Source organism: Protomyctophum parallelum, assembly GCF_964188405.1.
Source record: "Protomyctophum parallelum genome assembly, chromosome: 21".
Taxonomy (NCBI): domain Eukaryota; kingdom Metazoa; phylum Chordata; class Actinopteri; order Myctophiformes; family Myctophidae; genus Protomyctophum; species Protomyctophum parallelum.
The window spans coordinates 990001-1004872 of record NC_139713.1 but is presented as its reverse complement, the minus strand read 5'-3'; the positions used below and the strand labels follow the sequence as shown (position 1 = coordinate 1004872).

General features: G+C 42.4%; 1 protein-coding gene across 1 annotated transcript in view; it reads right to left on the bottom strand.

The window, feature by feature from the left end:
- Positions 1–1560: 1560 nt before the first annotated feature.
- Positions 1561–14872, bottom strand: part of scai (suppressor of cancer cell invasion) — a 58316-nt gene continuing 45004 nt past the window's right edge. The window contains 3 exon segments of the mRNA XM_083793788.1: positions 1561–1831; positions 9444–9544; positions 12188–12361. Of these exon segments, the coding sequence (XP_083649914.1) occupies positions 1679–1831; positions 9444–9544; positions 12188–12361 (428 nt within the window). The 3' untranslated portion in view covers positions 1561–1678.

Below are 14872 nucleotides of genomic sequence, written 5' to 3'. Positions count from 1 at the left end.
GCTGAACAATTTGTGGGAAAAACATCTAATTGTGATTTTTTTTTCTCCCTGACCAATGAAGCGATTGCGAGTCGACTTTAGACCCCCAGTTTGGCATGCATTAGTCAAACCCCCATTTAATCAGACCAGTGTGTGTCCAGTGGAAACCTCGTATGAATCTGATCTCAGGTCAGAATGGGTTAATCAGACCAGTGTGTGTCCAGTGGAAACCTCGTATGAATCTGATCTCAGGTCAGAATGGGTTAATCAGACCAGTGTGTGTCCAGTGGAAACCTCGTATGAATCTGATCTCAGGTCAGAATGGGTTAATGGCATTTCTATCTCTGAATCCCCCCCGATTCATATTGTAGAATCAATGTGAAATTAACTCTGCGAGTGTTAACACATTTGTACACTCTCAGAGTGGCCGGTTCCGTAGGCAGTGCAGGTGTACCGTTAATGATCCGATTGGGCGTGCTGCGATGCTCGTTTGTAGCGCGGCTAGAGAGACATTTCAGCCAATCCGATGGCTTCCTCCAAACGACCTGTGGTATAATTGTGTTAACCCATTCTGACCTGAGATCAGATTCATACGAGGTTTCCACTGGACACACACTGGTCTGATTAACCCATTCTGACCTGAGATCAGATTCATACGAGGTTTCCACTGGACACAACACTGGTCTGATTAATTGTTCAGCCCTACTAAAAAAATTAAATAAACACCCACTAAGCCGTCCTGTTGTTTCCGGTGAATAGAAAAATGTACATTTCCAATAATCTAACACGTACTTATCGTACTGTACACAGTTACTGTTACCACAAAAAGAAACAGAATATTTTCAAGCATATTATGGACAGTTACATGTTCATGGCAGTGGATGAGTTTTAAGAATGGCTGTTTGCACCGTACTAAATATCATAACAATAACCGTCATGGTTTATGACTGCTGTAACCCATTTAGACCTGAGAACTCATTCTAAATGTCTTCTAAATCATTTTCATTGTCTGAAAAGCCCTATGTTTCTGTATCAGTGGTGCTCAAAATATTTCATGTCAAGGACACCAAAGAATATCTATTTGGCCGCCGACCCCCATCAGAAAATATGTAGTTCCAGGGACCCCCCCCCCCCCCCCCAGAAGCAAAGATTTGAGTTAAAAACGTTCGCTCTGAAAGAATATAATATATTCAAAGATTTGCGCCACATTTTTCACGCTACATTTTTTTTAGCAGATCTACAAGCTCTGCCACGCTATGAGCTTGTAGATCTGCTATTTTTCAACAGGTGGTTAGAAGACGATGCGGCCTCAGGTCTGAATGGGTTAATAATAACCGCCATGTTTGAGCCGAGTTGAAACTCGTTTGTGTGCGAGTGCTGCCCGGAGCTGTGTGTAGCTGTCACTACCTGTCACATGGGGGCGCTGTTGGCATACAAGATGTACAAATGAGTTTTTTTTGTTTTTAAATAAGTGTCAACAGTGTGTTGTTGTTGTTGTTGTTGTTATATACATCGCTGCCCGGCCGGGCGGCCATCTTGGTCCCAAATGGCTGCCGGCCGGGCGGCCATCTTGGTCCCAAATGGCTGCCCGGCCGGGAGGCCATCTTGGTCCCAAATGGTGGCCGGGCGGCCATCTTGGTCCCACATGGCGGCCCGACCGGGCAGCCATCTTGGCCCCTCTGAGGAGGAGCAGGAGGTGTCAATATGTCTCCAGTGAGTCGTGGTCGCTCCAGAACAGGTTGGTCACATCCAACATGGCCGCCAGGTCCAGGATGTGCTTCTGCAGCAGAGCGCTCTCCACCGTGTCCTCTAGGGGGAGCTGTGGGTACGACTCCGGATACGACCTCACTTCCTGTTGGAGACGTTACATTGTGAAAGATACGACCTCACTTCCTGTTGGAGACGTTACATCATATATGTCAAACTCAAGGCCCGGGGGCCAAATCAGGCCCGTGAATGAATTATCTCTGGCCCGCGGGATGATATTTAATTAGTATTAGAACTGGCCCTCTGGTATATTATTGCACGGACCACCGGCACCATAATACTACAAGTCCTGCTTTGTGGGGATCATAGAACAGGAAAACTGAGCTTAATAATAATGCATTTTCAGTTTTAAATGCATTTACTTTTTTGCTATATTTGCCTGGGACGTCCTCCTGACCGCAGTGCCCATGTGTTGAAACACAGTCCGGCCCTCGACTTCTACCAATTTATTTATTTTGGCCCACCGTGTATTTGAGTTTGACATCTCTGCGTTACATAATGAAAGATACGACCTCACTTCCTGTTGGAGACGTTACATAATGAAAGATACGACCTCACTTCCTGTTGGAGACGTTACATAATTAACATTCATAGAGCGCCAGCGCCATCTAGCGATAGTTCAGCTCGCGCCACCCCGTTCACTTCCAGTCCATTACATCAGGGGTTTTCAACTGGTTTTGATCCAGGGACCACCATTCTGACTAGCAGCAGCCTGGGGACCACCACTGTTGTGTCGGGTGGGTTCATCGTAGATCTACGATGGACCCACCCGACACAATAGTGGTGGGGCATTCATGCACCATGGGTTAAGATTGTTTTTGTTTTCTTCTTACTTGTTACTCACACTATCACAGGCTACATTCATGAGCTGGACAAAAAAGTAAAAAAGTAAAAAAGTATTTATATCAAAAGTGTTTTATTTTTTACTTGTACTAAGCAGTAGGTTTGTTTCTGACAACCCCCCCCCCCCCCCCACACACACACACACACACAATATATATTTTTATCTTATTCTATTTTAATAATCTTCTCTTTATTTTAACCAACCTACAACCTGCACTACATTTTACTAGGGCCTTATACAGTACCTTTCTAACATACAGAGGGAACTGTTCATTGTGTACCGTCACTTTAAAAGCGTAATGTATACATCATCGTACGACGGTGTCACGCACCAAAAATAGCCAATCTACAAGCTCACACCGGGGCTCCACCGGGCGCGTTGCGCCTCCGTCGTGTGCGTCAAAAAACTAACCGGCCAACCGGGGCAATTTTAATGCAGTCACGCAACGCAACACAACGTGGGCAGTGGAGCCACCCTTCATTGATTAAAACGGGAACATTCACTGACGGAGACGCGACGCTGACCGGCCCGGTGGAGCCCGCACCTGGTTGCATCGCGTTGTGAGCTTGTAGCTCTGCCATTTCGGCAACGATAGACTGAGAAGTTGCACATTGAATAGTGAATACGTCACGTATTATGTGAGACTATTCAATCGATCCGCGGCAGATATTATAACTCTATGGCAGCCAGATTTGACTTTCCCAAACGTATTATTATGTGCTTGCCTTGGGCAGCAAGCACGGTAAGCATGCATGCGTTGGGTGGAAGAGGATGGTTGTTCCGCTGGCAGCTGATGACTCCGTCAGCTTTTTTTTGTGTTTATTTGACACCTTGAGCACTTGTTAGATTCGACTTAAGTTATTATTATTATTTACAAACAAGTAAAAAGAGTGCAAATAAGTTTTATATTACGTAAAAAAAAAAGTAAAGATAAAAGGCAAAAATATAACTTTTCTGAATGCTTGCCTGCGGACCACCAGCAGTACCTCCGCGGACCACCAGGGGGCCGCGGACCACCGGTTGAAAACCCCTGCATTACATCATAGACCCGCCTCTCGGATCTCCAGAAACAGTAATGGCGGAGGTGCTCGCGGCTCTATCGGTCTATTATCGATCGGACTATTAACTACAGCAAGGGGCGCACTATTAACTATTAACTACAGCAAGGGGCGCACTATTAACTATTAACTACAGCAAGGGGCGCACTATGAACTATTAACTACAGCAAGGGGCGCACTATGAACTATTAACTATGAACTACAGCAAGGGGCGCACTATTAACTATTAACTATGAACTACAGCAAGGGGCGCACTATGAACTATTAACTATTAACTATTAACTATTAACTACAGCAAGGGGCGCAATATTAACTATTAACTATTAACTATTAACTATTAACTATTAACTACAGCAAGGGGCGCACTATGAACTATTAACTACAGCAAGGGGCGCACTATGAACTATTAACTATGAACTACAGCAAGGGGCGCACTATTAACTATTAACTATGAACTACAGCAAGGGGCGCACTATGAACTATTAACTATTAACTATTAACTATTAACTACAGCAAGGGGCGCAATATTAACTATTAACTATTAACTATTAACTATTAACTATTAACTACAGCAAGGGGCGCACTATGAACTATTAACTATTAACTATTAACTATTAACTATTAACTACAGCAAGGGGCGCAATATTAACTATTAACTATTAACTATTAACTATTAACTATGAACTATTAACTATGAACTACAGCAAGGGGCGCACTATTAACTATTAACTATGAACTACAGCAAGGGGCGCACTATGAACTATTAACTATTAACTATTAACTATTAACTACAGCAAGGGGCGCAATATTAACTATTAACTATTAACTATTAACTATTAACTATTAACTACAGCAAGGGGCGCACTATGAACTATTAACTATTAACTATTAACTATTAACTATTAACTACAGCAAGGGGCGCAATATTAACTATTAACTATTAACTATTAACTATTAACTATTAACTATTAACTATTAACTACAGCAAGGGGCGCACTATGAACTATTAACTATTAACTATTAACTATTAACTACAGCAAGGGGCGCACTATTAACTATTAACTATTAACTATTAACTATTAACTATTAACTACAGCAAGGGGCGCAATATTAACTATTAACTACAGCAAGGGGCGCAATATTAACTATTAACTATTAACTACAGCAAGGGGCGCACTATGAACTATTAACTATTAACTACAGCAAGGGGCGCACTATTAACTATTAACTACAGCAAGGGGCGCACTATGAACTATTAACTATTAACTATTAACTATTAACTATTAACTACAGCAAGGGGCGCACTATGAACTATTAACTATTAACTACAGCAAGGGGCGCACTATGAACTATTAACTATTAACTACAGCAAGGGGCGCACTATTAACTATTAACTATTAACTACAGCAAGGGGCGCACTATGAACTATTAACTACAGCAAGGGGCGCACTATGAACTATTAACTATTAACTATTAACTATTAACTATTAACTACAGCAAGGGGCGCACTATGAACTATTAACTATTAACTATTAACTATTAACTATTAACTACAGCAAGGGGCGCACTATGAACTATTAACTATTAACTATTAACTATTAACTATTAACTACAGCAAGGGGCGCACTATTAACTATTAACTATTAACTATTAACTATTAACTACAGCAAGGGGCGCACTATTAACTATTAACTATGAACTATTAACTATTAACTATTAACTATTAACTACAGCAAGGGGCGCACTATTAACTATTAACTATTAACTACAGCAAGGGGCGCACTATTAACTATTAACTATTAACTATTAACTATTAACTATTAACTACAGCAAGGGGCGCACTATTAACTATTAACTATTAACTATTAACTATTAACAATTAACTATTAACTACAGCAAGGGGCGCAATATTAACTATTAACTACAGCAAGGGGCGCACTATGAACTATTAACTACAGCAAGGGGCGCACTATGAACTATTAACTATTAACTATTAACTATTAACTACAGCAAGGGGCGCACTATTAACTATTAACTATTAACTATTAACTATTAACTATTAACTACAGCAAGGGGCGCAATATTAACTATTAACTACAGCAAGGGGCGCACTATTAACTATTAACTACAGCAAGGGGCGCACTATTAACTATTAACTATTAACTACAGCAAGGGGCGCACTATTAACTATTAACTATTAACTACAGCAAGGGGCGCACTATTAACTATTAACTATTAACTACAGCAAGGGGCGCACTATTAACTATTAACTATTAACTACAGCAAGGGGCGCACTATTAACTATTAACTACAGCAAGGGGCGCACTATTAACTATTAACTACAGCAAGGGGCGCACTATTAACTATTAACTACAGCAAGGGGCGCACTATTAACTATTAACTATTAACTACAGCAAGGGGCGCACTATTAACTATTAACTATTAACTACAGCAAGGGGCGCACTATTAACTATTAACTATTAACTACAGCAAGGGGCGCAATATTAACTATTAACTACAGCAAGGGGCGCACTATGAACTATTAACTATTAACTACAGCAAGGGGCGCACTATTAACTATTAACTACAGCAAGGGGCGCACTATTAACTATTAACTACAGCAAGGGGCGCACTATGAACTATTAACTATGAACTATTAACTATTAACTACAGCAAGGGGCGCACTATGAACTATTAACTATTAACTATTAACTATTAACTACAGCAAGGGGCGCACTATGAACTATTAACTACAGCAAGGGGCGCACTATGAACTATTAACTATTAACTATTAACTATTAACTACAGCAAGGGGCGCACTATTAACTATTAACTATTAACTACAGCAAGGGGCGCACTATTAACTATTAACTATTAACTACAGCAAGGGGCGCACTATTAACTATTAACTATTAACTACAGCAAGGGGCGCACTATTAACTATTAACTATTAACTACAGCAAGGGGCGCACTATTAACTATTAACTACAGCAAGGGGCGCACTATTAACTATTAACTACAGCAAGGGGCGCACTATTAACTATTAACTATTAACTACAGCAAGGGGCGCACTATTAACTATTAACTATTAACTATTAACTATTAACTATGAACTATTAACTATTAACTACAGCAAGGGGCGCAATATTAACTATTAACTACAGCAAGGGGCGCACTATGAACTATTAACTATTAACTACAGCAAGGGGCGCACTATTAACTATTAACTACAGCAAGGGGCGCACTATTAACTATTAACTACAGCAAGGGGCGCACTATGAACTATTAACTATGAACTATTAACTATTAACTACAGCAAGGGGCGCACTATGAACTATTAACTATTAACTATTAACTATTAACTACAGCAAGGGGCGCACTATTAACTATTAACTATTAACTACAGCAAGGGGCGCACTATTAACTATTAACTACAGCAAGGGGCGCACTATTAACTATTAACTATTAACTATTAACTATTAACTATTAACTACAGCAAGGGGCGCACTTCTAAAGATTTGGCTCTTGTCGACTAGTTTTTTAATCCTGGTGTGGTGTTAGGTTATAAGGTTATAAGGTTATGGGTATAAGGTTTTCGCATTGACAATAAACCACTGGGGGCCACTGGGGGGCCACGCATTAACAATAAACCACTGGGGGGCCACGCATTAACAATAAACCACTGGGGGCCACTGGGGGGCCACGCATTAACAATAAACCACTGGGGGCCACGCATTAACAATAAACCACTGGGGGCCACTGGGGGGCCACGCATTAACAATAAACCACTGGGGGCCACGCATTAACAATAAACCACTGGGGGCCACTGGGGGGCCACGCATTAACAATAAACCACTGGGGGGCCACACATTAACAATAAACCACTGGGGGCCACTGGGGGGCCACGCATTAACAATAAACCACTGGGGGCCACACATTAACAATAAACCACTGGGGGCCACACATTAACAATAAACCACTGGGGGCCACTGGGGGGCCACGCATTAACAATAAACCACTGGGGGCCACACATTAACAATAAACCACTGGGGGCCACTGGGGGGCCACGCATTAACAATAAACCACTGGGGGCCACACATTAACAATAAACCACTGGGGGCCACACATTAACAATAAACCACTGGGGGCCACTGGGGGGCCACGCATTAACAATAAACCACTGGGGGCCACACATTAACAATAAACCACTGGGGGGGGCCACTGGGGGGCCACGCATTAACAATAAACCACTGGGGGGGCCACACATTAACAATAAACCACTGGGGGGGGCCACTGGGTGGCCACACATTAACAATAAACCACTGGGGGGGCCACACATTAACAATAAACCACTGGGGGGGCCACACATTAACAATAAACCACTGGGGGGGCCACACATTAACAATAAACCACTGGGGGGGCCACACATTAACAATAAACCACTGGGGGGGCCACACATTAACAATAAACCACTGGGGGGGGCCACACATTAACAATAAACCACTGGGGGGGGGCCACTGGGGGGCCACGCATTAACAATAAACCACTGGGGGGGCCACACATTAACAATAAACCACTGGGGGGGCCACGCATTATCAATAAACCACTGGGGGGCCACACATTAACAATAAACCACTGGGGGCCACTGGGGGGGCCACACATTAACAATAAACCACTGGGGGGCCACGCATTAACAATAAACCATATTGTTGGCATACATATCTACCATTTTAGAGCAACTTTCGTTCCACTTTGAGCGTTCAGTCAGATGTAACTATCGTCTGTGTCCATCAGATTAAAACATGTAACTATCGTCTGTGTCCATCAGATTAAAACATGTAACTATCGTCTGTGTCCATCAGATTAAAACATGTAACTATCGTCTGTGTCCATCAGATTAAAACATGTAACTATCGTCTGTGTCCATCAGATTAAAACATGTAACTATCGTCTGTGTCCATCAGAGATTAAAACATGTAACTATCGTCTGTGTCCATCAGAGATTAAAACATGTAACTATCGTCTGTGTCCATCAGATTAAAACATGTAACTATCGTCTGTGTCCATCAGAGATTAAAACATGTAACTATCGTCTGTGTCCATCAGAGATTAAAACATGTAACTATCGTCTGTGTCCATCAGATTAAAACATGTAACTATCGTCTGTGTCCATCAGAGGTTAAAACATGTAACTATCGTCTGTGTCCATCAGATTAAAACATGTAACTATCGTCTGTGTCCATCAGAGATTAAAACAGGGTGCATTCTGCATCCCAAAACACAGTTTATAGTTAATGGACCTCTGCATACTGTACTGTTTTTTTATTCTAGTTTATTTTTGATAGCTTTAGTTATAATACTAATTTATTTTTCTGTTTTCTACATGACTATAACCATATAAAATGAAATGGGAGTTAAATACTGCAATTTCTAAAAAAGAATATGAAAAATATGACTACTAACGTCATTGAAGTGGTACTCAATAAAATGTCCCTGGGACTAATTTCTAAGAGACCATCCCTGGGGCGTACCTACCCACTAGGGGGCGTACCTACCCTGCTGTGTACCAGGGCTACCCCTAGGGGGCGTACCTACCCTGCTGTGTACCAGGGCTACCCCTAGGGGGCCTACCTACCCTGCTGTGTACCAGGGCTACCCCTAGGGGGCGTACCTACCCTGCTGTGTACCAGGGCTACCCCTAGGGGGCGTACCTACCCTGCTGTGTACCAGGGCTACCCCTAGGGGGCGTACCTACCCTGCTGTGTACCAGGGCTACCCCTAGGGGGCGTACCTACCCTGAACACCTTGTGCAGCCTCAGCGCTGCAGAGCAGAAGACGAAGCGGATCAGCATCAGTCGAAGGAACTCGTCTCCGAAGAACTGTAAGAAGGCTTGATCTGAAAACGACAACAACAGAGTCACCTGGTGGTCAGTAGAGGAACTACATTGGAAGGTCAAGGAGGGCCTGATCACATTTTCAGATGTATATATAAAATAACCAATTTGCATCGTTTACTTTATGCTTTATGCTTCTTTACTACTGAGCTGAAAGAAGCATTTTCTCTGCCCACATTACCCAGGAAACAGTGCGTATAATAATTATCGAATTATTGAAACAACATCCCAACTCCAAACAACGTATCTGTAAATGTGTCTCACTGCCGTCCAAACTGAGTGTTGTGGCTACATCTATTCTATCTGCTTCAGCCACATCCGGGGTAACATCCGGGGTAACATCCGGGGTAACATCCGGTCCGTTGGTAAAAGTGCTCCACTGCTATAAATCACTGGGCTCTGATTTAATGGATTAAATAACCTCTGATTTAATGGATTAAATAACCTCTGATTTAATGGATTAAATAACCTCTGATTTAATGGATTAAATAACCTCTGATTTAATGGATTAAATAACCTCTGATTTAATGGATTAATAAATAACCTCTGATTTAATGGATTAATAAATAACCTCTGATTTAATGGATTAAATAACCTCTGATTTAATGGATTAAATAAATAACCTCTGATTTAATGGATTAAATAACCTCTGATTTAATGGATTAATAAATAACCTCTGATTTAATGGATTAAATAACCTCTGATTTAATGGATTAAATAAATAACCTCTGATTTAATGGATTAAATAACCTCTGATTTAATGGATTAATAAATAACCTCTGATTTAATGGATTAAATAACCTCTGATTGAATGGATTAAATAACCTCTGATTTAATGGATTAAATAACCTCTGATTTAATGGATTAAATAACCTCTGATTTAATGGATTAAATAACCTCTGATTTAATGGATTAAATAACCTCTGATTTAATGGTTTAATAAATAACCTCTGATTTAATGGATTAATAAATAACCTCTGATATTTAATGGATTAATAAATAACCTCTGATATTTAATGGATTAATAAATAACCTCTGATTTAATGGATTAAATAACCTCTGATTTAATGGATTAATAAATAACCTCTGATTTAATGGATTAATAAATAACCTCTGATTTAATGGATTAATAAATAACCTCTGATTGAATGGATTAATAAATAACCTCTGATTTAATGGATTAATAAATAACCTCTGATTGAATGGATTAATAAATAACCTCTGATATTTAATGGATTAATAAATAACCTCTGATTTAATGGATTAAATAACCTCTGATTGAATGGATTAATAAATAACCTCTGATTGAATGGATTAATAAATAACCTCTGATTGAATGGATAAATAAATAACCCCGGGCGTTTAGAGTGTTAATGTTTCTGTTCTGTATGGTCGCTGAGCTGCATGCCCTGCTACTGTGTTCTAGTTAATGTTTAGAGTGTTAATGTTTCTGTTCTGTATGGTCGCTGTTCTAGTTAATGTTTCTGCTGTGAGAGCACGAATTGGGTTATGCCCTGTTTATCAGTGTTGTTTTCGTCGACTAAAACTAAGACGAAAAATGTTCGTCGACGACCTTTTTCCACCGACGAAACCTAAATGGAAACTAAATGAAAACTAAGCTATGATGACTAAAACTAAGACTAAATATACTGACAATTTCGTCGACAAATAAAAACTAGACTAAAATGTTAGGAAGGGACTAGTGGACAACAGATCCAGTATAAGTCATTTTACACTTTGGTTGCATGCTGAAAATAGCAGATCTACAAGCTCACAATGCGTTGCGTTGCGACGCGTTGTGAGCTTGTAGATCGGCTATTTTCAGCAAGTGTAAAAACACTCATTACGACGGCATCAAGACCCGCCAAAATACATTTTAGTCGACTAAATCAACTGTATATTTAGTCGACTAAAATCTTATGACATTTAGTCGACTAAAACTAGACTAACACTAAGACATTCCAGGTGACTAAAATGTGACAAAAACTAAATTAACTTTCAGTCCAAAGACAAAAACAACACCTGCTGTTTACGGCCTCGTCTCTCTAAGGAGATATTTTCAAAGAGTGTGTGTGTGTGTGTGTGTGTGTGTGTGTGTGTGTGTGTGTGTGTGTGTGTGTGTGCGTGCGTGCGTGTGTGTGTGTGCGTGCGCTACCTATGGTCCACAAGCGGGCTATGAGCTGTGTGTGTGTGTGTGTGTGTGCGTGCGTGCGTGTGTGTGTGCGTGCGCTACCTATGATCCACAAGCGGGCTATGAGCTGTGTGTGTGTGCGTGCGTGCGCTACCTATGGTCCGCGAGCGTGCGAGGAGCTGTGTGTGAGTGTGTGAGTGTGTGTGTGCGTGCGTGTGTGTGCGTGTGTGTGTGCGTGCGTGCACTACCTATGGTCCGCGAGCGTGCGAGGAGCTGTGTGTGTGTGTGTGTGTGTGTGCGTGCGTGTGTGCGTGCGTGCGTGTGTGTGCATGTGTGTGTGCGTGCATGCACTACCTATGGTCCGCGAGCGTGCGAGGAGCTGTGTGTGTGTGTGTGTGTGTGTGCGTGCGTGTGTGCGTGCGTGCGTGTGTGTGCATGTGTGTGTGCGTGCATGCGCTACCGATGGTCCGCGAGCGTGCGAGGAGCTGTGTGTGTGTGTGTGTGCGTGCGCTACCGATGGTCCGCGAGCGTGCGAGGAGCTGGGCGATGTCGTGGTAGGCTCTCCGCAGCAGCTGGTGGGCGCGCTCCCACAGCGCCTGGCCCACGCTGCTCAGACCGCACACGCTCAGGAAGGCCAGCAGGGGGCAGTACAGGAACAGAGTGAAGAGGCTGCCGCGCTGAGCCTGGTCTGAGGAGGAGAAGAAGAAGAAAGGGTTAGCAGTGGGTCCCACAGTGGGGTCCGGGGACCCCCGGGGGTCCTGGAGGGAGTCCCAGGGGTCCAGGGACCCCCGGCGGTCCTTGAGGGAGTCCCAGGGGTCCGGGGACTAAATGTCAGGGAGGGACTAGTGGAGAAGAGATCCAGTAGAACTAAATGTTAGGGAGGGACTAGTGGAGAAGAGATCCAGTAGAACTAAATGTCAGGGAGGGACTAGTGGAGAAGAGATCCAGTAGAACTAAATGTCATGGAGGGACTAGTGGAGAAGAGATCCAGTAGAACTAAATGTCAGGGAGGGACTAGTGGAGAAGAGATCCAGTAGAACTAAATGTCATGGAGGGACTAGTGGAGAAGAGATCCAGTAGAACTAAATGTCAGGGAGGGACTAGTGGAGAAGAGATCCAGTAGAACTAAATGTCATGGAGGGACTAGTGGAGAAGAGATCCAGTAGAACTAAATGTCATGGAGGGACTAGTGGAGAAGAGATCCAGTAGAACTAAATGTCAGGGAGGGACTAGTGGAGAAGAGATCCAGTAGAACTAAATGTCAGGGAGGGACTAGTGGAGAAGAGATCCAGTAGAACTAAATGTCATGGAGGGACTAGTGGAGAAGAGATCCAGTAGAACTAAATGTCAGGGAGGGACTAGTGGAGAAGAGATCCAGTAGAACTAAATGTCAGGGAGGGACTAGTGGAGAAGAGATCCAGTAGAACTAAATGTCATGGAGGGACTAGTGGAGAAGAGATCCAGTAGAACTAAATGTCAGGGAGGGACTAGTGGAGAAGAGATCCAGTAGAACTAAATGTCATGGAGGGACTAGTGGAGAAGAGATCCAGTAGAACTAAATGTCAGGGAGGGACTAGTGGAGAAGAGATCCAGTAGAACTAAATGTCATGGAGGGACTAGTGGAGAAGAGATCCAGTAGAACTAAATGTCAGGGTGGGACTAGTGGAGAAGAGATCCAGTAGAACTAAATGTCAGGGTGGGACTAGTGGAGAAGAGATCCAGTAGAACTAAATGTCATGGAGGGACTAGTGGAGAAGAGATCCAGTAGAACTAAATGTCATGGAGGGACTAGTGGAGAAGAGATCCAGTAGAACTAAATGTCAGGGTGGGACTAGTGGAGAAGAGATCCAGTAGAACTAAATGTCAGGGTGGGACTAGTGGAGAAGAGATCCAGTAGAACTAAATGTCAGGGTGGGACTAGTGGAGAAGAGATCCAGTAGAACTAAATGTCAGGGTGGGACTAGTGGAGAAGAGATCCAGTAGAACTAAATGTCAGGGAGGGACTAGTGGAGAAGAGATCCAGTAGAACTAAATGTCAGGGTGGGACTAGTGGAGAAGAGATCCAGTAGAACTAAATGTCAGGGTGGGACTAGTGGAGAAGAGATCCAGTAGAACTAAATGTCAGGGAGGGACTAGTGGAGAAGAGATCCAGTAGAACTAAATGTCATGGAGGGACTAGTGGAGAAGAGATCCAGTAGAACTAAATGTCAGGGAGGGACTAGTGGAGAAGAGATCCAGTAGAACTAAATGTCATGGAGGGACTAGTGGAGAAGAGATCCAGTAGAACTAAATGTCAGGGAGGGACTAGTGGAGAAGAGATCCAGTAGAACTAAATGTCAGGGAGGGACTAGTGGAGAAGAGATCCAGTAGAACTAAATGTCAGGGAGGGACTAGTGGAGAAGAGATCCAGTAGAACATGTTTTTCAAAATAGTAAAATAAAAACACAAAGTTTAGGGATAAGGGGTTTAGGGATAAGGGGTTTAGGGATAAGGGGTTTAGGGATAAGGGGTTAAGATAAGGGGTTTAGGGATAAGGGGTTAATATAAGGGGTTTAGGGATAAGGGGTTTAGGGATAAGGGGTTTAGGGATAAGGGGTTAAGATAAGGGGTTTAGGGATAAGGGGTTAAGATAAGGGGTTTAGGGATAAGGGGTTTAGGGATAAGGGGTTAAGATAAGGGGTTTAGGGATAAGGGGTTAAGATAAGGGGTTTAGGGATAAGGGGTTAATATAAGGGGTTTAGGGATAAGGGGTTAAGATAAGGGGTTTAGGGATAAGGGGTTAAGATAAGGGGTTTAGGGATAAGGGGTTAATATAAGGGGTTTAGGGATAAGGAGTTTAAGGATAAGGGGTTTAGGGATAAGGGGTTTAGATAAGGGGTTTAGGGATAAGGAGTTTAAGGATAAGGGGTTTAGGGATAAGGGGTTTAGATAAGGGGTTTAGGGATAAGGAGTTTAAGGATAAGGGGTTTAGATAAGGGGTTTTAGCATGGAAGGAAATAGAGACAAAGTCTTGAATACTATAATCAATTTCCACATTTTAAATCCACAGGAACTGTCAGGATGTAGAAGACATTTATAGAATCTGATCTCAGGTCAGAATGGGTTAAATCCACAGGAACTGTCAGGATGTAGAAGACATTTATATAATCTGATCTCAGGTCAGAATGGGTTAAATCCACAGGAACTGTCAGGATGCAGA